This window comes from Catharus ustulatus, chromosome 5 (assembly GCF_009819885.2).
Source record: "Catharus ustulatus isolate bCatUst1 chromosome 5, bCatUst1.pri.v2, whole genome shotgun sequence".
NCBI classification, from domain to species: domain Eukaryota; kingdom Metazoa; phylum Chordata; class Aves; order Passeriformes; family Turdidae; genus Catharus; species Catharus ustulatus.
The window spans coordinates 6,118,993-6,140,223 of NC_046225.1; the positions used below are offsets into that span (position 1 = coordinate 6,118,993).

At 41.8% G+C, this 21,231-nt stretch overlaps 1 protein-coding gene across 1 annotated transcript; it reads right to left on the reverse strand.

Annotated features, from left to right (window-relative positions):
* Positions 1-4,814: 4,814 nt before the first annotated feature.
* Positions 4,815-17,153, reverse strand: PGRMC2 (progesterone receptor membrane component 2). The gene is made up of 3 exons (XM_033059905.2): positions 16,779-17,153; positions 7,044-7,199; positions 4,815-6,034 (listed from the first exon to the last, which is right to left on the reverse strand). Exons 1-3 carry the CDS (start codon positions 17,104-17,106, stop codon positions 5,937-5,939), a joined length of 582 nt encoding a protein of 193 aa, XP_032915796.1. The 5' UTR covers positions 17,107-17,153; the 3' UTR covers positions 4,815-5,936.
* Positions 17,154-21,231: the final 4,078 nt, after the last annotated feature.

Here is a 21,231-nt window from a genome sequence, read left to right on the forward strand (position 1 = left end):
TTGAGCTTTTGGTTTCATAGTGTCTTAAATTAACATTCAGTATCTACAGTTTGTGCAGATTGTTAAAACTCTTCATACTCTGGGCTTGAGAGGTGTCTTCATGGGAATTCTCTTATGATTATGAAGTCTAGCAGGAGAGGCCTAATTTGGAAATTTTTTTCTCCATACTTCAAGTAATAATTAGTTTGGAGGGAAACAAAGTATTCCTTATAAATTTTAATTTTTATTTGCTTTGTTTTGCAATATTTGAATGAAGTTCTGCTTAAATTGTGCTCGCTAAGCCTAAATGATTTCAAACAGGTCTAAAGACAATTTCACTGAATGTAAGTTATTCAAATACAAATCCATTTTTGCAGCTGAAAAGAGGGGGATGTTTATAACCTGTCATGTCTTATTAACTTCATTACTTTGTTTTTAAAGATTCAAGAAGAACCAAGTGAATAACTTCCCTTCCAGGGGTAGGTGAGAGGAATTCCAGCTTTTTGTTAGTTAACTGCAGAATTACTTCAGGTAACTTTTAAAGTTATAAAGTGATATCTAGCACAGATGCCTTAAACTGACTGCACAGCCATGGATGGAGCTTTAAACTAACAGCTCTCAGAGGTTATAATCAATTTGCTAATTTTTCAGTCATTGTCCTGTGAATCTCACTGAAACAAATGATGTTTGCATTGAAAGGAGTGGATGGTAGCAGTGACTTTCCCCACAGTTTATACCATTTCAGCACAAAATCCAGCCTTTTGTCAGTGGCCTGTTCTAAATAAATTTAAATGAACACATACTAAGATTTGAAGTAAATATCCTATAAATATGCTGAAGTGACACATCTCAATCCTGTGTTTGATCCATGCCTTTTGCTACCCATGAAAATGATGCGAATGTAAATTTGGATTGAAATTGTATATACAAGTAATAAATTTAAGATATTTCAATTTTTCATTGGAAAATGTGCAGATTAAGCTTACAGTGTGTGTAATTTTGTGATATCTTGAAAAATTTTATAAAAACAACAAAAAACCCTAATAGTGTTGTATATCAAGTTTTTTCCCCCCTAAAGTGTGAAGAAAAACAACTTGAAAGAGTGCAAGGCTGTAGATTTGCATGGGAATTTCTGCTGCACCGAGATGTTTGGGAAAGCCAGCCTGGTAAAGGTTGGAAGTGCTTCTTGTAATGCAAGCCAGCTTTCCTCAAAAGAATACTGATTTATTTTTGTCATATGATTGGGTATTGTCAAAAATATGATTTTTGAATGATAAGCATGGGGCAAGGAGAGTGAATACTTCACCTGCTGGCCTCTACAGCTGCTCAGTGTGCCTTTAGTGGGCTGAACAAAAACATCACCCAGCCCAGCCACAGCTCTGGCTGCCTCTCAGGAATGCCCCTTTCACTTCCCACGGGCTTGAATCTTCCCTCTCTTCCCTTGCAGACAGTGGAAAAGCAATCCTTGCATTGCTGATGGTTCACTGTCTGGCTTCAAGTGGTTCATCACCTCTCAGTAATTGATGGGCCTTGGTGCAGGACTGTAACTCCTGAATATCATAGTTGTGTATCCAACATCCCTTCCCATGCCTTTTAGGTCCTTTATTCCAGCTTTAACTCTGTCTTATTTGTGTTCTAACAGTGGTCTATGACTGACCACTTTGTCTAAAAATTCTCCTGTCTGCTTACTAAAGAATTTCTAGTTTTGTCTTTATTTCTCTGTTCACAAATATCCACACAAACACTTCAAAATTTTACCCTGCCTAAAACCAGATTTTTGTCATGCTCAAAATACTGGATTCTAACAGCTTTTTAAAACTGAAGAGTCAAGCTGGCTCTTGTTCCTCTTGGAGACCAGATAATGTTTTCCAACTGAGCAGCAGTAGCCTCTCTGTGTTTTAACAGGGATTTGGATTTCTGTGGAGATAAAGCATTAGAATAGATGGAAAACAGTTTGTATTCATGGCAGCCTCCACGCTGCAGCCTTTGCTTCAGGCACTGCTGAGATGACAAACGACACTCCCTGGGCTCCAGGCTGAGAGGACACTTAAGAGTAGCCAGGATCTCTTCCTGACAAATCCCACAGCTCCACCAGGCTCGATCTGTCACCTCAAGAGCTTTCTTCTCTGCTGTCTTCAGCCTCTGTGCTTTTGGGATTTCAGGTAAACAACCCTTCACCTGCATTTCAACCAGCCTGGCACACAGGTTCTGTCAAAGCAAGCTTAAACCCAACCTGTGAGCAGCTGTTAAGAAACATTCACCTTTAATCATAAATCAGAAGCCAGGAGAAGGATTTGCTTTCCATCTGTAAGCAAGACTGCAAGGCCAGAGTTACGTTATTACTCACCTTAAGGGGGGAAGGAATAAATAGCCAAATCTTTTGTACTATTCCCTACAGAGGAATAGTACCTCTTCCTAGAGAAATAAAACCCACAAACTCTTACAGTATTGTCAAACAGAATATTGTCAGACTCAGCCAAAGCCTATGAAAGCTTTAACTGCTCCCTGCCCTTTACAGCAAAGACAGTAAAATCAAACTGATTTAGCAGAAAAAAAAAAGTCAGAAAATAGCTCAGAACTGATATTTAAAGTGAAACAACATCCACAGCAGAATGCCAAACTGATTTTTATATGCTGTGTCCAACTGTGTATGATAGAAAATTTAAGCCTTAGTCAAGGAAAAGTAGATCTATAGCTCAAAAAAAATACAAACAAGCATGTGAGATAATTTGGTAGTCCTTACTGGAAATACAAAATGTTCAGATCAAGTAACAACATGCTACATTTTTTTTTAAACCAAGGAGGTTTGAAAATGTATCTCCTGCCAAAATGAAGCATTTTTGGGAAGTGGTGTACAAAATGAGGCAGAAGTGTCAAAACAAATGAGGACTAAAACTAATTTAACACCAAGTCTAGCCTAGGAAAACAAGTCATGTATTAAACTGGAAATGTATTTTATTTCTTAAGACAAGACATTCTTCCATCAAGACCTCATGTTGCTTAAACAAAATTTACCAGTCTCAACATGCCTGTCATTTTCCTAACACTGAATTTTGACCAAGTGATTGACACAAATGTTCTAAGGTTGAACACCTCCATCAAATTTTATAATAATTGCCCTGAAGTTTGGATGGATCTGATGTTATGCTAAATTATGCCATATGTCAGCATTTTATAAATAAGAAAGCTACAGTGTGCTTTAAAGCACTTTTTTAGATTGTCAGCTTTAGATCACTAGTGACTTTGTATGTAGGATGGATGAGGTTATTTAAATCCACTAGACAGTAAGTCTATGCAGTGTTCTGCTGCCATGAGACAAGTTTTGTGTTCTTCATAGTTACCATTAAGATGCTTCAAAGCAAAAGTCACCCTTTACCCATCTTGTTGTCAGCTAATCCTGAAAGTTAAATTTAAGCACTGTCCTTCTAAAGCAATTCTAAAACCCCAGCAACAGAACTACATGTAACTGCACTGATTAAACTTCACTACCTTTCTCAGAGCAAGGAAAAGACTGCACTTGGGCTAGTAAGTCACAGCAGATACAAAACTACTCTTCCTTCTATTTCATTCACCAGTAGCAAGTTAGTCCATCAAGCAACTACAGCATGAGGAACAGCTACTGCTACAGCTGTGCCAGATGTAGCAACACCAAGAGCTGCACTGAGTGAAGAGCAGAGAAACTCACAGCAAGTCTCTAGAACTTCCAGCTATGACTCTGTAGACTAGAGGCTGTAATACATACATGTATTTTCATGTGGAAGCCTGGGGACAAACAACTTATCCAATTGTGCTAAGGGAGAGTTAGGCAAGCTGCTTTTTCTTGTTCCACAGCTAGACAAGCTGGGTGCCATGATGAGGTGCAATAACTATAAGTGAAAGGCATACTGTAAATGTAGTGTGAAACTTTTTATAGTGACACTTACCTAAAAGAAAAAAAATCCCAGATATAGAACTGGTGTTTAATTACTCCCAGCCCCTGTTTATTTATCCTGTTGGTTCCCACTGCTCCATCTAAACCACATACTTCTGTGGTTAGTTACAGCAGCATGCCCAGCATTTCAGCACAGTTAGATGATTAGCAGACACTCAATCCAAGCCTGGACACTGCGCTGTTGCTCAGCTTATAAGGATGTGACTCAAACAGAAGGCAGTGCTTACTGAACTCACACCTCCCAGGAGTGTCCAGCCTTGACAGGAGCCTGCAAACACAACTTCTAGTGAGAAACAGCTCCATTTCTGTTACTTCTTCCATGCCAAAACAATTCTTTTTCAAGGCTGGAGATGAGAGAATTCATCCTGCCTTCTAGGGCATTCAGTTACACACATTCCACAGAGTTTTTGCTTATTTGTTTCATTTACAACAATATGAATCTCTTTCAATCAAATAGGAATAAAAAAAGTAGTCATCCCTGGAATTTCAGTTTACAGTTCAACAGAACTGTATGTATAAATTGTTACTGTAGACTTAACACAGGTGTAATCTGCAACCAGAGGTACTAACATAAGCCACCAGGCTGCTGGTCTTGTCCTGTTAATGCCATGTGACACATTCCTTATACTCTACCTTGCACTCAGTTACTAAAATGCTTTATTTGTATCACTTTCCCCCACCACAAGTTCACTGGCATAGGTTTAGTCTCTTAAATACAGACTTACCTGAGTAACTCTTCGAGATTCCTCAGGATCTGGGACTTGAAAGGGAAAATAACTCCACCAGGACAACAAGCAGTATCCATAGCAGTGGTTGCTTCATCTGTCCAAGACTTCTCCCCCTTGTTATTGCATCATATTCCAGCTCTGCTTAACAGCTTCTACACAAAGTCTGACAGCACATGTGGTATTGTACATGCTTTATTAAAATGGTACTCGTATTTACAATATCTGCAGAAACAATCCCTCCCAAGTCTTGCATTCAGACAGACACACACACAGACACACGCGCGCAACGCCCCTTCACTCTACGGGGGTGTGAAGGCTATGCTCCCAAAAGTTAGGCAGCTTCTGGAAGAGGAGGAAGGAGACTTTTTTTGTGTGTTTGTAATTCCTTAAAAAGAAGCATGGGAGTATGCATTTGGCCATCACAATGCTAATTTAAGTATATGTAGTATTAACATATGGCAGTAACACTGAGTACTCCTCTTTTACATTCTATACACAGAATGACATCAAGGTTTTCCAGTCAACAGAACATTCCAATTCAGTCTCACTGCTGCTTGTAGTGACTATGAAACCGCAATTTGGGGGCTGTCCCTTAAAACAATTCAAGTCTATGTAAGCGAAATAAGGCACAATTAATATTTGATTTGATTTAGAGGATGGGAAAAAGGGGAGAGGCAGGCTTCAGATAATACTTGTTGTAGAAGAAACTTTTTTACCCAATCCTTTTGAGAAAGGGATTAATTTTATCCCCATCCTAATCTATATGGACTTCTCTTAGAGAACTGAAGTATTCTGTCAGGCTACTAAGGCCCACATACAAAACAAAACTGGAAATTCACATTTTTGACACCGGCTTCAGTAGTGTCACCTACTGATGCTGATGTGGAGGATGAGTACATCTTTCTTTTAATGCTGAAGGAGAAGACACACACGAAACAAGATTCAAACCTTCCTCTGAGCTTGAAGACTCATGTCTTTTAGAGAGCTTGTAAGGTACACTAGTTGAAGGCTTCAGCTTACTGATAAAAAGGAATAGCATTTTTGCCTTTAAATCCCTGGCCCCTCTTCGCTAACGAAGCCTAACCAGACATTACAAATAAACTGCAACAAAAAATTTGGCAGCACAAAGAATGTCTAGTATTCAAATCTTCATTTGTGAGTATATTATTTTCCTTGTACAAAACCTGTTGAATGTTTTTTCGCAGCAGATGAACTGTACCCAAAGATGCAGGACATTCTGTGATGGGGAATAAGAGGTTGCAGTTCCGAAGGCCCCTGACTTTGGTTGTTTACAAAGTTCATTCCTGTTTAGTGTGATCCTTGGTATCTTCCTCATCTGTGTATTCTGATGGTTCTTCCCCTGGTTTTAGGAGTCTACCTACGTAGTCATATTTTTCTGAAAGAGATTTATGATTCCATTACAATTAAATACAGCTGCATTTACTTGCTAGCCCCTACTACTGCAAATTCACTTTTTTTCCTACACACTGCAGTTCTAAATCTCAATCACTGAAATTGATGGTAATTCAGCAGCAAGCTCAGCCTCTTAAAGCAATCTTTCTACCATTACTTTCTCTAACTGTGAGTACTATGTTTCCATTCTCCTCCAGCTGATCAGGCAAGATTTATCACCCAAGGGCTAAAAACCACTGCTCATCAATCCTTCAGCCTGTTTTGATTTCAATTAGTGTGAAAAATTATTCCCCCTCCCTCCAAAGGCATACTTCCATATTTGTCAGAAATCATTTCAAGACAAACTTGTTCAACATTTTTTGTTAAAACAACTCTTAGTACTAGTGATAATTCCATGGCATCCAAAACCAACAACCGTAAGTGGGAATTCCATCAGCTAAGCTGAGATTTGGGAGTGAAATTCTGTGCTGAAGAGTTAAGAGAACAATTTTATTGTATAAAATTAAAAGGTTAAAAAAGCTATAGTGACATAGAGTGAAAGCCTGTGTGGAAGAAAGGCCCCAGATCCCTGGTGTGGTGTTAACAAAGTCACATTGCACACACATTAGGGGCACCTCGCTGCAGTCTTCACCTCCCTTATGAGGGGCCAAGGAGGGGCAGACACCTCACGGTGACACAAGCCCCAGGCTGTGTCAGGGGAGGGTTAGGTTAGATATACAGGCTGGCTGGGCACTGGCACAGGTTCACCAGAGCCACAGCACCAGCCTGACAGAGTTCAAGCAGTGTTTGGACAGCACTCTCAGGACAGGGTAGGATTTTTGGGGATGGTCCTGTGCAGGGCTAGGAGTTGAAATCGATGATCCTAGGGGGTCCCTTCCAACTTAGCATATTCTGTCATAACATCACTGTCAACACCTCTTTAAAAGTTTCCCCAAGCCCAAATCAGTCAATTGTTAAAAGCATTTCCTTAAGCTGATAATTTGAGAATTTACCTTTAAATTGCATTTCCCACTCTCTTACACTTTCCATCTGTACAGCATTTAAGTCCGATAGGTCATCATATTCATCTTTGAGTGCATCTTTATCTAGACAGAAAGTTGCTAGTCCCCTGGAGGCATCTCTGCCAGCAAATATTCCATATGGACCCTCTGAAAACAAAAAGACAAAATTGATACCTTCACGTCTTTGTTTGTGGTGACCAAATGTCAGTTCTTTATGTAGTCTGCCAAAGCCATACATTAAATTTCTGCAGTGATGGGAACAGCAGCAGTTTCAATGCCATGGCTGCTTGACATTCAACAGCACTGCAATTCAATCTTTAATATCACTAGGAGATAAAGTCTGCTGAGAGAAGCAGAACCAGGAAAATAGCTTTGAAGGGATATCTGGAAAAATCCCTGTCAGTTGATGCAAGCCAGTTGATGCAAATTCCAAAGGGACCAGAGGCTGGAATTCAAAAGAATACACTTCTATTAAGCAACACATTGAATATTTACAAGTCAAGTATGAACAGAAGCAAACTGCATAGTCACATTAATCAGAAAGCCATTATTATAAATAAAGAGAACTTAAGAGGGCCTAATTAATGGTTTCACTTCACTTACAGAATCACAAGAACTTTATCTTTTATGACATTTCTTACTTCTGAGGAAATCATCGCATTTATTTTGGGCAGCAGATCCCCTACACCCTTAGCCTGTACAGCATAAATTGTCACATTAGGAATATCAAACAACTGCTTCCTCTGTGCTTTTTGACCAATGCAAAGCAGTCCAAATATCCCAATATAATTTTGAGCAATGACTGTGGAATAAATATTACTACCAAGAGAAATGGATGATTTAGAAACCAACAATTTGCAAGGGTAAGGCTGGTAACTGGCTTTCCCAAATTTTAATTAGCTGAAAGAACTTTAAGCATATTGTTATCTTAGATTTTCTAGACCTAAAACCAAACACCTTAAATTCAGATCAATTAAAAAACTCAAACCAATACAAACAAAAACCAAAACCAAAGAAGCCCCACACTTGAACATTTTCTGCACTAACTGCAGCAGCCCAGCACCATGGAGATACCCAAGGCTTGCTACAGAGTGGTCCCTGCTTGGTGGTGAACAGGCCAGAACGCTTCTCTGGCTTACCTCTCAACAGTGGCCATCAGCCTGAAGAAAAGGCAGCACCCACGGGCAAGAACGAACACAAGCAAGTGGCAACACACTGTCCTTCACCCCCTCTATTGCCTGCTGGAGCACCTCAGAGCTCTTCTGCACCAGGACTCACTGCTCTTCTGAGCCATGGGCAATCATTTCGAAAGGCTGGCTCCTCACAGGCGCTGGCTCCAGCCACCCCACCCATCTGCTCCTGCTGGCCATTGACTCCAGGGCTGAGACACAGGCTGAACGCAGCAGGGACAATTCCTGAAGTGGGGAACCCGAGTGCCATATGGATTAGAAGAAACTACGTCCTCACCAGAAGTGCTGTCGTCTCTCCACCCCACAGTGCTTGGCATTGTAAACTGCTTACAGTCAAACCTGAGAACAGAAGGTTGTCCTGTGTGCCAAAGACAATTGCCTTGTCTCTCTGGAAATAAACCAACTGATTTCAAAGCACAATTTCACAAGAAGCAGATACTAGAGAACAGACTATCACCTGTAAGTTTACACTGTACCAGTCTGACCATAATGAAGAACAGCATCTCTGTGCTCATCCTTTCAGGTATTTAGCTCCAAGAACAGCATTCACAAGAACTACCTCAGGGAATTGGGACTACAGGTAGAGTACCTCAGGGAAACAAAGTCAGGAGGGCTATCTTCCCTATTTGCATCCTGAATTAGGTATTTCTTTGAAAAGCAGGATTTAGAGACTGAAATCAATCCTATACCAATGCACTCTGCATTGCTCAGTCACTTGCACAGGCTAAGAGGCAGCAATGACCATCAACTGCAACACAATACAGTTTATTCAAACAGAAAGTCCTGCTTCAAGCAAAACAGCAATCATACAAGTGATCTCGTTTTCCATGTTCTGAATTAAGAACATAAGAGCTATAAACAGCTCTTACAAACACCAAAATTAGCAAATCCTTAAAAGCACTGAGCAATTGTTACTTAATGACCCCACCAACAGTATTCTGTCCCCAGTTTTTCCTTTCTCTGAAGTGTTTCGAGCAAGTATGTCCATACCTCCTACTACTTGCACAAGGTATCTTCCAAAATCTTGCTAATCAGAAAGTAGCACCCTGCTGCCCTTCCCTTCTACCCTGCATTTAGTGATTTAGAGAGTTTCACAGCATCTGCTAAGATGCCACCTCTTGGCCCACCAGATTGATTCCAGTTATTTATATGAAAAAGAATGATATTATATTTATCTGTATCAAGAACTGAACACTTAAATCTCATTAACACAATTGAAAGCATGAAAACTTAGAATACATCAGCTTGCATTAAGATTAATGGATGCAAAATTTCTGCAAGTATCTTGTAAACTCAGACACTATTACACCAGTATCTTTTTTCTTTCCTAAAATTGAATTTAAACTTTAACATTCCAGAAGTATTCAGAAGTCACAGAGAATCATCAAGCCAGGTCCAAGCACTCAGTGGAATGCTAACTTGTAACAACCAACCTTTGGACTCAGGAGACAGCATTTTAAATTCCAGCTTTGCAAACATAACTTAGAAAATGTGTTCTATTCTTTAATCCTATACTAAAAGGTAAATATTGAATTGTGATTATTAGTAAATAATGCATGCTTGGCTTCACCTCGGTTCCTAAAGCAGAATTTCAGAGATCTCAGTATGAGCAATCTACTTCAGGATTTAAACCTTCCATTCAGGTGCTTCTACACAGAGTTTAACTACAGAATTTTATATTAATACAAAACATACAGGTCTGGGGTTCTGCTCTAAGCCCTGGTCTATTACTTACTTTTATATAAAAAACTGGTGTAACAGTCTGAAAAATCTATTTTGCACTTGGAGAAGTGTCTGGGAAGGTGCCAGCACAGAAAATCCTGGGGAGAAAATATCTTTCAGAAACATGATTGAGGCAGAGACATCAGTGCAATCCTAGACACAGTCCCACAGAGTTCTTTCACGACCTGATGCAATTTACTCTGCAAGCCCTACCCACAGTCCTTCTTTCCTTTCCTTTTGTCTCCCCACCTATTAAGCCTGGCTCCTGCTGTAAATAATTGATTGCAGCATGACATGACAGACACGCTGAAGAGAGGGCAGGCAGAGCACAGGTATGTAAACCAAAGCAAGTTTGTGAGACCACAGGACAAAATTTCAGTGTTTTTAATGTTTTTTTTTCCCTGTATCCCCAAATTAGCCATTTCATAGTCAAATATGTCTTAAAAAATTCTCTTCCCATTCCTATTTGGCATAGTACAACAGCAAGAGCCAGGGAGGTGTCAAAAGCAATTAAAACATTTCTGCTACATGTTACTTGGTTATATGGAGGAATGAGTCTTCCATAAAGGAAAGCTGTTCCTTGAAGAATGCTTTTCTTCCCATCATGGCTTTCACATTTAAAGAACTCAGTCCCAGAACCTTTGTTTATTTTAGCCCTGAGACCAGTTATCAAGCCCAGATATTTGCCTGCCTATCTGCACATCTATACCTCCACGTTCACACACTGCAGTTCCCCTGTATAAAGTCCTCATCTACCTTACAACTCCCTCGTATAAAGTACACCCTTCCCTAAGCTACAACACATGCAAAACGTTGCTACCCACCACCTGCAGAGAGAGCTCCACTTCCTTTCAGAATCCAGTTAAGAATTTAGCAGCCTTGATGAATTTGACATCCTGTTCAGCCTGATATTTGTCTTTATTCGCAATAAACTGGGGAGCTTGAAACTGGTAGAGTCAAAGTCTCTTCAGACCATAAAAATGTATTCAAGATCCCTGCATCTCCTGTGCTGTTTCAGTTCTCTAATTAAGATTTAATTTCTTTTGCAGACAAGGAAAAATCTATTCACCTAAAGCAACATATTAAAAATTTTGAACCGTGAAGTTTTTATTTGGAAGTAATGCTTCTAGTCACTTCCTCCAAAACAGGGTAAACTGGATCTTGGAACAGCACATATTTCGTTTTCAGCCAGTTTGGCCAATAGCTCCTTCAGCAAAACCTATGCTGCTATCCAACTTCAGAGTCTATCCCTGGTTGCCAAAGAGGCTCCCTGACCATTTCAGTTTGGAGGCAGCTTTGTGGAACATCCCAGACTATTACTCCAACAGCAGCAATGAAGGTGAGTGTTGTACACTGAACTTTGGATGGCTCCAAGGGGCAGCACGGGGAATACACCACAGATAGCCACACATGGACTTTATAGCTAACGAAGTCATCGTGAGCTAAGAATTGTATTTGTTTTCACAAGGTCCATGTGATTTCTCTAAAGAAGCCACACGTTAACAACAGGTTCAATTTTAAACCAGCAGCTTTGGTTTCTTCAAGCAGTGAAAAAGCACTTCAAAGCAATCACCAAATGTGCATCTGTGGGCTCCATACAGCTACTGTAAATAAACCCCAGTTTTTTCTGAAGTTTAGACACTTGTGGACAACACCTGTTAATCTGCAGACAAGAATAAGGACTTATCTCCCCTTTAATGTGAGTTAGGGCAAAGGGAGACAGGCTACAAAATTATTAACAGCTGCATTTTTCTATTGCTTTGCCTACTTTTTCCACTCCAAACTAAAGTGAAACATTCACTGGCTGTTTCAAATTTTCTATCTGAATCCTGATCCGTGTTTGTTCAGTGTTGCATCTTTCATGAGAGAACAAAAAAGCTCAAAGTTAGACTAAGCCATTTGGAGATGTAGCTTGAAAGCAGAAGGTTTCTAATAACATTTATCCCTGGGAATTCAAGGTGACATAATTTTAACTTTACTGCTCTAGATTTACATGAAAGGAAAGATGTGGGTCAATTTGAAGTTACAACTTGCATGGAAGTATTTGTTCTTAGGAGACCAATCCATGCTAAGTGGGAAACTCTACAGATGTGGAGTCTACATGCTAAGATGGGAATGCCCAGAAACAAGGGTCTAAACCTGATTCCTCAAACACAAGGCCAAGAGTCTCACTCTTCACTCTCTCTTCTGCTTACTTGCTTTTCAACATTGTGGGAAAAAAAAAAAAAGTGCAAGAATCACTGACCCAATTTCAACTAAAGGGGCAGAGAACAAGCACTGGTATGAGAGCCTGTAGGCCAGCAGTCAGGAGCTTTCTGGAAGACAGCTGCATTCTTGAGAAGGACCTAGATTCCACATCTTGGTTTAATGAGAAATGCTCTGACCACCAGTTTATTTCCTAATAAATAAAACCAGCAATGCCGGCCAGGTTTTTTTTTGTTCAGTGAGGGCAATGCTGATGTGTACTGGACTTAACACCTACATGTCACTAGCAATGATGTCACTATCACATTTCATAGATCTAGCTTTGAGCACACCTGCTTGATCTAAGGCCCCTCAAACGTCAGGTGACTCAATGATCTCAAAGGTTTCTTCCAGCCTAATTAATTCTGTGACTGGAACATGACAGGTTTAAATAGGAACTATGAATTTACACAGATCTGTTATGAAACACACTATTGTTCAAGTTACAAGGAATATACTGAGGTTGTGAAAAAGGGAAAAAGAAATTTAAAACAAGAAAGAGAGAGCTGACAGAGCAGAAGCAGAGGAGACAGAGTGCTGATCTTCCTGCAGAAAACACTTTACTGCTCTCCATGAACATGTCCTGGAGGCTCAGAACCACCTCCCTCTGGTAGCAAAGGCACTACTCCCCTTAACCAGAAGTATGGAAACAATCTCTCACCAATATGCATGTGTACACCTTTTAGCTTTACTGCTTCTGGCTGGAACTCCACTTCTTTATCCAGAAATGCTATTTCTCTGAAAAGCTGAATCCCAGGGTGAGAGACACTTGCACGACACAGACAACCAAAGAGCTGACAAACATCAGAACCACTGAGAAGACCTTTCACACTCTGCAGAAAACATTTCTTTCCCCCAGTCTTATCCCTGTACTTATCTGTAACCCCCTCAGCCTGTTGTGTTCTTAAGATAAGGCCACCCTTAACAGTATTCTCCAAATACAACACATGTAGAGTCCCTCCTGCAACATTTCACTCTAACCATACCCTTGGAAAGAATGTAGGGAAAAGCAACATTGCCAGGGGTCAACAGAGACACAGTGAAATTTATGGCACTCAATTCCAAAGAAGTCTAACAGCATCAGATTCTTTTTATACAAATTACTGGAAAAAAATGATGGCTGTTTATTACAGTGAAATAAAGGCAGTTTTCCTTTCACAGAAATTGAACTATGATGGAATATTTGTTGTGGAAGGAACTATCATCTAATCTATCCTTCTTGGCAAACTTGGAAAATCAGAAATCTCCATGACATCGTGGAAGAGAAGTGGGATGACCAATGAGTTGACAGTGAAACATAACTGCAGTGAAGGGAAGTCAGGAAATTGATTTTTTTTAAGATCATGAAACATTAAGAACCAAGAAGTGACGTGAACAGTTGGACACTTCGGGTTGCACATAATCTTGCTTTGTCATGCTCAAAGACGCGTATTTTTCATAAATGCATAAAGAATTTACCAAATTAATCAAAACCTGTTTACAGCATTACCTTGGCATGCAAATTTAACTGCTAAATATTAAAATTTGCTGACATAAAGTACACTAACTCTTACAATGCTCTTCTACTGACAAATATACAACCAGAAATCTTGCTGCAAACAAACACACAAAGTTCAATGTTGCAATGAAATTAAATAATTGTCTCTCACTGTAAGATACAAAACCACAGCACACACACAGGTATTAATGACTGACCCTAAGTCATGAGATGTGATTACAGATGGGAAATCATCCCAATAGACAGTCTGGTTATGTGATATTTTTAATAGTGAACCACTAATAGTTTACTTGATTTCTTTTGGAGTTTGTGGATCATAAAGGGAAAGGCAATTAATTAGATTTAATAATCAGTCAAAGCATTCTAGGCCACTTACTCATCTGGGCACAAACAGAAGTGGAATTTAATACACCTAAGTGAAGTCTTGAAACAAATGGTGTGCTGCAGGACAGAGCAGCATTTTGGAAAAGAACTTGGCAAGTAAAGTTTTAAAATAAGAGTTCAATGTAAGCAAAGTGGTTTTGGAGGCACAGACTGTTATATGTGCAGTGTAGCCTTTCTTTACTCTTACCTAAAATACATTAAGAGATACCAAAGACCAACAGGACACTAATGAGATAAACTGTGGAAGACTTAAAGACAACATGAGAGAAACAATAAAAAAAAATTGGGAAACATTTGGATTAAACATTCGAGAAAATTAAGTTTTCATGTCAAAGACACATTTCAAAATGTCTCTTTGAAAGGATAGCTTCAACACTCTATCATTATTTTGAAATATTTTAACTCTATGTATGTAAAGGGGTCTTCAAAGACACGGACCAAACTACAAAAGGATGTGCTGTTAAAACCAGGAGAACTTTGAATAAAATCAGTTTAGTGGAAACTTCAATGGAATCTCAATTGTTGGACAAAAATCTGGACTAGACGACAATTTTGTGCATTTTAAACTTTCTGCTAAGTAGAAAAAAACCCATCTTGACCCAAACTACACTGAAAGAGAAACAACAGACCTTGCTATGAAGACATGAGAAGCCCCCTGAGGTAGCCATGTTATTCAACATTAACCCAGCCCTGCAGACCTGCTGAAGACTGAGTCTTCAAAGCTGAAGCACCCTCTCTTCACATCAGTACCTCAACAAACTACTAAAGGCTCACAGTCAGAGCCTGAAATATCAGCAAAGCCAATGTCCTCAGCTCTTTCTTCTGTTAAAATTTGGCCACGCTTTGTTGGCATGCTTTGCACTTGTCTTGCCACACTCCAGCTATGAGACACAACATTTCCATGAGAACTGCTGTGGACAGCTGGCTACTCTGGCTGAAGCCTTTCTGAAACGATCCCAACCAGCTGTAGGAGACTTTTCCACCTGAACTCTTCTCAGGTTTTTAAGGCCTGCAAACTACCTACTAGTATTTTTCTTTTCAGCCACCAAACAGTTGCAAGAAAAGCTTCCCTGATATGTATCCAAAGAGGGAAACCACGTCAGCACGATTCAAAAACCATCGTGTTTGGCAGAGACACACAGCTGATGATGCACTGGTTGAGCTTTACATGCAACATCCCAAGTTACAGATCTGATAGACAAAAACGATGTCACTTCTGTTAGAAAAAGGCAATCTTTCACTACAGGGACAAAAAATACAAAAGCCTTTGTCCCTCTTGATGAAAAGCTAGAAGCACTGGTTTTAAGGAAACCAGCTGCTACCAGTTATCAAAAAGCAGACTGCTGTCCTAGAACATTAAGTTTTAGCTTCCTCACAATAATAGGTCCCCGAAGTTTGACAGTGTGAACCACTGATGGTATCTGGAGAGGAGAGCCAAATGTGGAGTCTGATACACAAAAGGGAGAAAGTAATGTTTAGATCACGTTCAGCATTATTTCATGGAGCACTCTGTCAGCTTACTGGTGTTTTAAGTTTCATGCAGCATGGGTATTACCTGCATTTTACACCAGCACACAGCTCTCGTATAAAAACCCCTAAATAAGAGAGACAGAAGAACTAGCCTGATTAACTGTCATGAAAGTTGCAGCTCACCAGAGTGCATTTTACCAGCTTTACTGGTTAATAAACAACATAATGCACGGCAAGGTACTTCAGATTCCCTGTGAACTTCTACAGTACCCAGCCAAAAAAGCATTTCAATTCAGTTACAGCAGTTCCACCTTCTGCAACTGATATCACAAACTCTGAGCGTAAAGTAGTTACAAAATTCTAGCCCAGTTCAACTATAGAACTGCTTGTCCCTTCCCTGCCAAGAGCCAAAAGCACGCCAGCTTTGTATTTTTCTTTTTGTAACCTCAATTATTAAATAATAATGAATGATTACTTAACTTGAACTATTTCCTGGGGGAGTGGGAAGTATCCTCTCTCTGCCCTCCACCCCTCTCACAAGGAAGACTGCCATGCCTACTATGAAAACTCCTGCACAGTTTGATTAGAGCAAGTTTTCCAAACCACCATTGTTTAAAGAAGAAAATTAGCAGCAGTCATAAACCTCATTTCCTTTGGCATCAGTTGCGAACACAGTGCTCACCAGTGAGTTTACCCACCTCATTATTAAGAATGCTGTTTATCATGAGGAAGCATGATGCAGTTTCATAGTGCACAAGGTGAATACAACACCAGAACATTTGTTTGGAGCTTGCTTTTGTGAACCTTTGAAAGAAGAGTGAACCTCTGAATTAGAGTGCTGTCTGTCTATGAGATTGGCTTGATTTCTGCACTCTTCCCAACAGCACCACACTAGTCCCAGAGCTCTCCTTGCCTATCTCTATCCTGACTAAAAGTCACACTCAATGCCATGTACACCTAAATAAATAACCAGCTGGTTGGTTTCCTCTCCTGAGCCGTAAGTGCTAGAACGAAGAAAGCACTGCTCAGCTGCACTTGGGAAACCTACTAGAAGAGACAGAAGGGAAAAAAAAATATAGAATTAACCATGGCAAATCCAAATCAAGGTATCTGGGAAATGCCGGCTGCCTGAGGAGAACCCAGAGCCGCTGAGCATCACCAGTGTAACAGCGCCGGCGGGTCCCAGGCCGGGACTCCCCCATCCCCCCGCCGTCTCACCGGGCCCGTAGAACTTGCTGCCTTTGGTCACGTCGAAGACTTTGCCGTTGACAGCCAGGAGGATGCGAGGGTTGCGAGCGCCGTCGAACTCGCGCAGCTGCTCCAGGGAGAAATCCCGGCGCTTCATGCGCGGCAGCGCGACGGCCTCGCCCTGCCGGGCCGCGCCCCCCGGCCCGCTCCGCGTTCCCCAGCGCAGGTACAGCCGGTAGGCCGCCAGCAGCGCCAGGGCCAGCAGCCCCACGCCCAGCAGCATCTCGCCGCCCGCCACGGCCGCGCCGCCCGCCGGCTCGCCCTCAGTCCTCAGCCGCCCCTGCCCATCGTCCGCCATCGCTGCCCGGACAGCGCGCGCCCGCCCGGGACACGCCCGGCCGCGGCCACGCCCCCGCCCACCGACCCTCCCGCTTCCCATTGGCCGCCGGCCCGAGCCGGCCCCGCCCCCGCCCGGCTCGCGCCCCGCCGGCGAATCGGGACGCGGGCCCGCCCCGCGCCCAGCCCAACGGCGCGCGCGCGCCGCTCGCGCGAGAGGCGCCGCGACCCCCAGCGCGCGTGCGCGCGCACCGCCCCCCCCGCCTCCTCACGATTCCCCCCCCCCTTTCCCCGCCCCCCCCGCCCCCGCGCGCCCAGGTGGCGTTGGCGGGGCCGCTCGCGCCGCCGCCTCACGGCAGAGGGCGGGAAGCGGCGGGAGCGTCTGAGGGAGCCGCGCCAGGCCCGGCGGGCGGTGATCGCCTGTCCACGCCACCGGGAGAGGGTCGAAGGCCGGCGGCGTTTGGCCACCGCGGTGCGGCCACGTCGTGCTCGGCAGCTGCTGAGTGAGCGACACGTCTGCCTGCGCAGGGCTCTGAGGCGGCGCGCTGCCCGCCCGGCTGACACAGGCCCCGTGTGCTGCTTGCTGCACCTCGCTGCTTAGGGTAGTCGTACTGATCCCTGTTTGGCTGTCAGAAAGCGGAGTGCTTGCTGGCAGATGCACTGGGATCACCCCTTGCTGTCATGTGTATCACTGGCAGCACATAGATGGCCCTCGCTTACCTCATTGCGTACTTGCTACCCGTGCTCCTCAGGAGCGAGCTTGCTCAGATCCGTGAGGGGAAAGACTTGTAAAAGGTTTTATTATTCCCAAGGGGAGAGTGGTGCACGTAGATGGTGTCAGTAGGAGCACACCTGCAGAGGAGACAAAGCCCTGCAGGCAGAATTAAGCCCTTGTGCACCTCTCACGTCGTTTCCCAAGCAGCACTGACCATCAGTCTCACAGAAGAGCCACTCTATGGATGTGTAACAGGCTCAGGGAATGTAAGCCTGGCTCAGCGACTCTCCCTGCGGCTGGAATGTGGTGCAGGGAGCAGCACTGTGGGCTTGAGAAACGCCGTGACTCCAGCTAACTCCGTGGTGCTGAAGCATCCCTGCCTAATACCGGCTTTAGGAGCAATTCACAGTCGTGTAACTTGCTTAGAAAACTCAAATGTTTTCACAAAGCTGGGACTAAACCCAGTGGGAAATAACATTAAGGATACTTGGCATTTTCATGAAGCTTTGAGTTTTCAGCACCCTATGTAATGATTAGGTGTTTAATCTTCTGCCCTCTGAGCCGGTTCAGTAATGACTACCTCTGTGAGGAAACAGGATAAAGTTCTTGCTAGTTAAAGACCTGTAATTAAAATACTTATCACTATTCTCCTTAACCCAGCAGGCTCTATTTAATATATGTGTAAGTAAACACTATTAGGAAAGTCCTTTTATCTGAACAAGTCACAGCTTGATTGTGGTTAACAACTGTTTTTATTACAGAATTATAGCATGTTTAAATTGTCTGGGCACAGCTATGGCAGATCAGAAAAAGACAGTCTCAGTCTTATCTCTGGATTTCCTTCCTCTTAAGTTTAATACAGATTTTCCCACATCATCTTAAAGCGGTTTCTTAAATTCCTTTGTATTTCAAATGTGTTCAGAAAACAAAAGTGGTAAGAGATGTGAAGTACTTTTACCCATCTTCCTGAAAGATCTTGCCTCTAAATTCATCCAGAGTGGCTAATCATTCTACATGTTTCCTTCAAAACCTGTGGTTTCCCACTGCATGAATGTGGTGGTGTGGTAAATCCTGGCAGGAATACTTTCAGAAATTGGTGGGCAGCTCCAGCCATTCCTTTTAATCTTAATATCTTCTGTTCTGGATGCCTTCTTAAGAGATTATATTGCTACCTGGGCTTGTCTGGGACACCTTGGCTTAGTTCTGTGAGCCGTGGTGACTATTTTGATCCCCAGATAAGAGCTGGAAACCAAGAGGAATTTCAGGAACCCCCCCTAAGGGCATGAAATAATTTAAAAGACCATGTTTAGAAGAGTTGTACTTGAAAGAATTGAAACACTAGAAATAGACAAGTACCAAATAAATGTGGATTAGACCATTCCCAAACCTGTCAAATTTTGTTACAGTGCTGTTAGCTTGACCTGCCAAAGAAATGCCAGAAAACAGTTTCTCCATTATGTCTTTTCCAGCTTTTCTTCCTTGCCTGACTGGTTTGCCCAGACAAAAAGTCTGTCCCTGTACAGTGTAAGGGTACACAACTGCTAAATGGTCTCCAAAAGCCCCACAGCACTACTGTGCTGCTCCTGCTGTTCTTTACCTGTGCTTCTCAGTGGTTATAGAGGTGTGAACAAATCTCATTTTGATCTAATTGACAGCCAGCTGTCATAGATCCTGATCTGGGATTGGGAATCCCAGGTCTAGCTAATGCATATAATTGCAAGTGTCAGGAGAGTAATTGCAGCAATATGATTAAAGGAGTGAAAGGAAAGTTGGGCACTCTTGGTTATCTGTGAGGAAAAAACCCTCAGAATGTTTCAAGTTCTGAAATTCGTGCACAGCTTGTTCATTCACATGGATTTGATCTGAAAGCAAACAAAAAAAATAATATTTTCATTTGACAGTTTCCCATGAAATGCTTAGTAAGCCCTGAAAAAATGTATGAAGAAGTTTCTAATTACAGATGTTATAGCTTTGGTTGTTCTTGTGTAATTATTTAATTTATAGGGGCTTTTTTCCTGAGAAAATTCGAAGAACACCTAGGAAGTGAATAACTCATCACTGTATTCACACACAGTCTCACCTTGTTCTGCTTCCTCATCTTCTGGGCAACTTATCCATTGGGACATGAATGCCTGGACTCAGAGTGATGCTGTTCACTTTTTCTTTTTGAACACTGCTTACTGCAGCCTTTGGAAAGAAGAAATCTCAGGGAAAAGCAGAAGGAGAGCACAGCTTTAGGAACAGAAATTGAACTCTGACACCAACCACTGTCATGGCTGAGGCCTGTTTTCCATTGATTTTGAAGTGAAGGGTCATCTCTTACATGCAAGGATGGGCTACATTCAGGATAGATTAGGAGGTGAGCTCTGTGTGAGGGAATGTAGGGATTTCTGAGTAAATTTGGAGTCACAGAACAATCAATCAGCTCCATTGATCTGGGGTATTTTTAAACCCGGCTTAATGGATGGGATGCACTGACAATTTTGTTCTAAGCTGATTCAGCTTGGAAACACTGATGAGGTCAATGTGATCCTTATGTCTCATTTCAAACTAGTACCTGCCTGAATTCCTTTGCACATATTTATTTCATTTATTTTAAGTTGTACATGTAGGCCTATGAAAAAAATTTAATATAATGTTTAATAATGAAGGACTGCTGAATTATTCAGGAATTTAATTTAAAAATTTGAAAATGCAGTCACATAAAATTTGTATTGGCCCACTATGCTGGTTTGGGCTAGGAGAGTTAATATTCTTCAGACTTATTGGTCTGGGACTCAATTTTTCATTGATAAAAACTCAACTGTCTTTATAAAGGGTGTTTTTCATTTTAACTCTCTCGGCATTATCCTTGTAAAATGCTGTTGTGTTTGCATGTGCATACTGGTATCAAAGTGCAGGTGTCTCTAGCCAACATCCACTTTTTTTTAGCCCTGTCTGTTCCAGTGTTGGTTTTTCCTGAAGAGATTGGCTTCTGTAAAGGGCAAAAGCCGTTTGAGCAGCTTACACAGAATTTTATGGCCTCTCTTCCATCACAAAGTCCCCGTCATTATCGAGGAGGGAGAATGGTAAATACACAGCCGAGTGTAAATGTGTCATAGTAGTGACCTATATATTTTAAATAGGCACCATTCATACAATTAGATGCCTTTTCTTTTGTGTGGTGTCATAATCTAGAACTGCATCATTCACACGTAATGGAAAACAGGTGAGATAGAGTTGTCATGATAATTAGATCTCTTCATTGGACAAAGCATGCCAGGGTTCAAAGTCACCAAAAGTCAGTCTGTCCTTGCAAGTAATTTTTTTTTTCTTCTCCTTTTTGGAAGGGGTTTGTGTGAAAACTGCACACGTGCAGCTCCTGTTCTTTGGCAAGCAGTCACAGCAAGGAGTAAATTGCTGAAGTCCTCTGTGGCAAAGTCCATGTTTATT

Coding starts and splice junctions, on each gene's coding strand:
- PGRMC2 (XM_033059905.2), bottom strand. CDS start 17,106: ATGGCGGACGATGGGCAGGGGCGGCTGAGGACTGAGGGCGAGCCGGCG. Junction 7,200..16,778: donor CAGCAAGTTCTACGGGCCCG/GTGAGACGGCGG, acceptor TTTTGTTTTCAG/AGGGTCCATATGGAATATTT. Junction 6,035..7,043: donor GTGGGAAATGCAATTTAAAG/GTAAATTCTCAA, acceptor AATCTCTTTCAG/AAAAATATGACTACGTAGGT.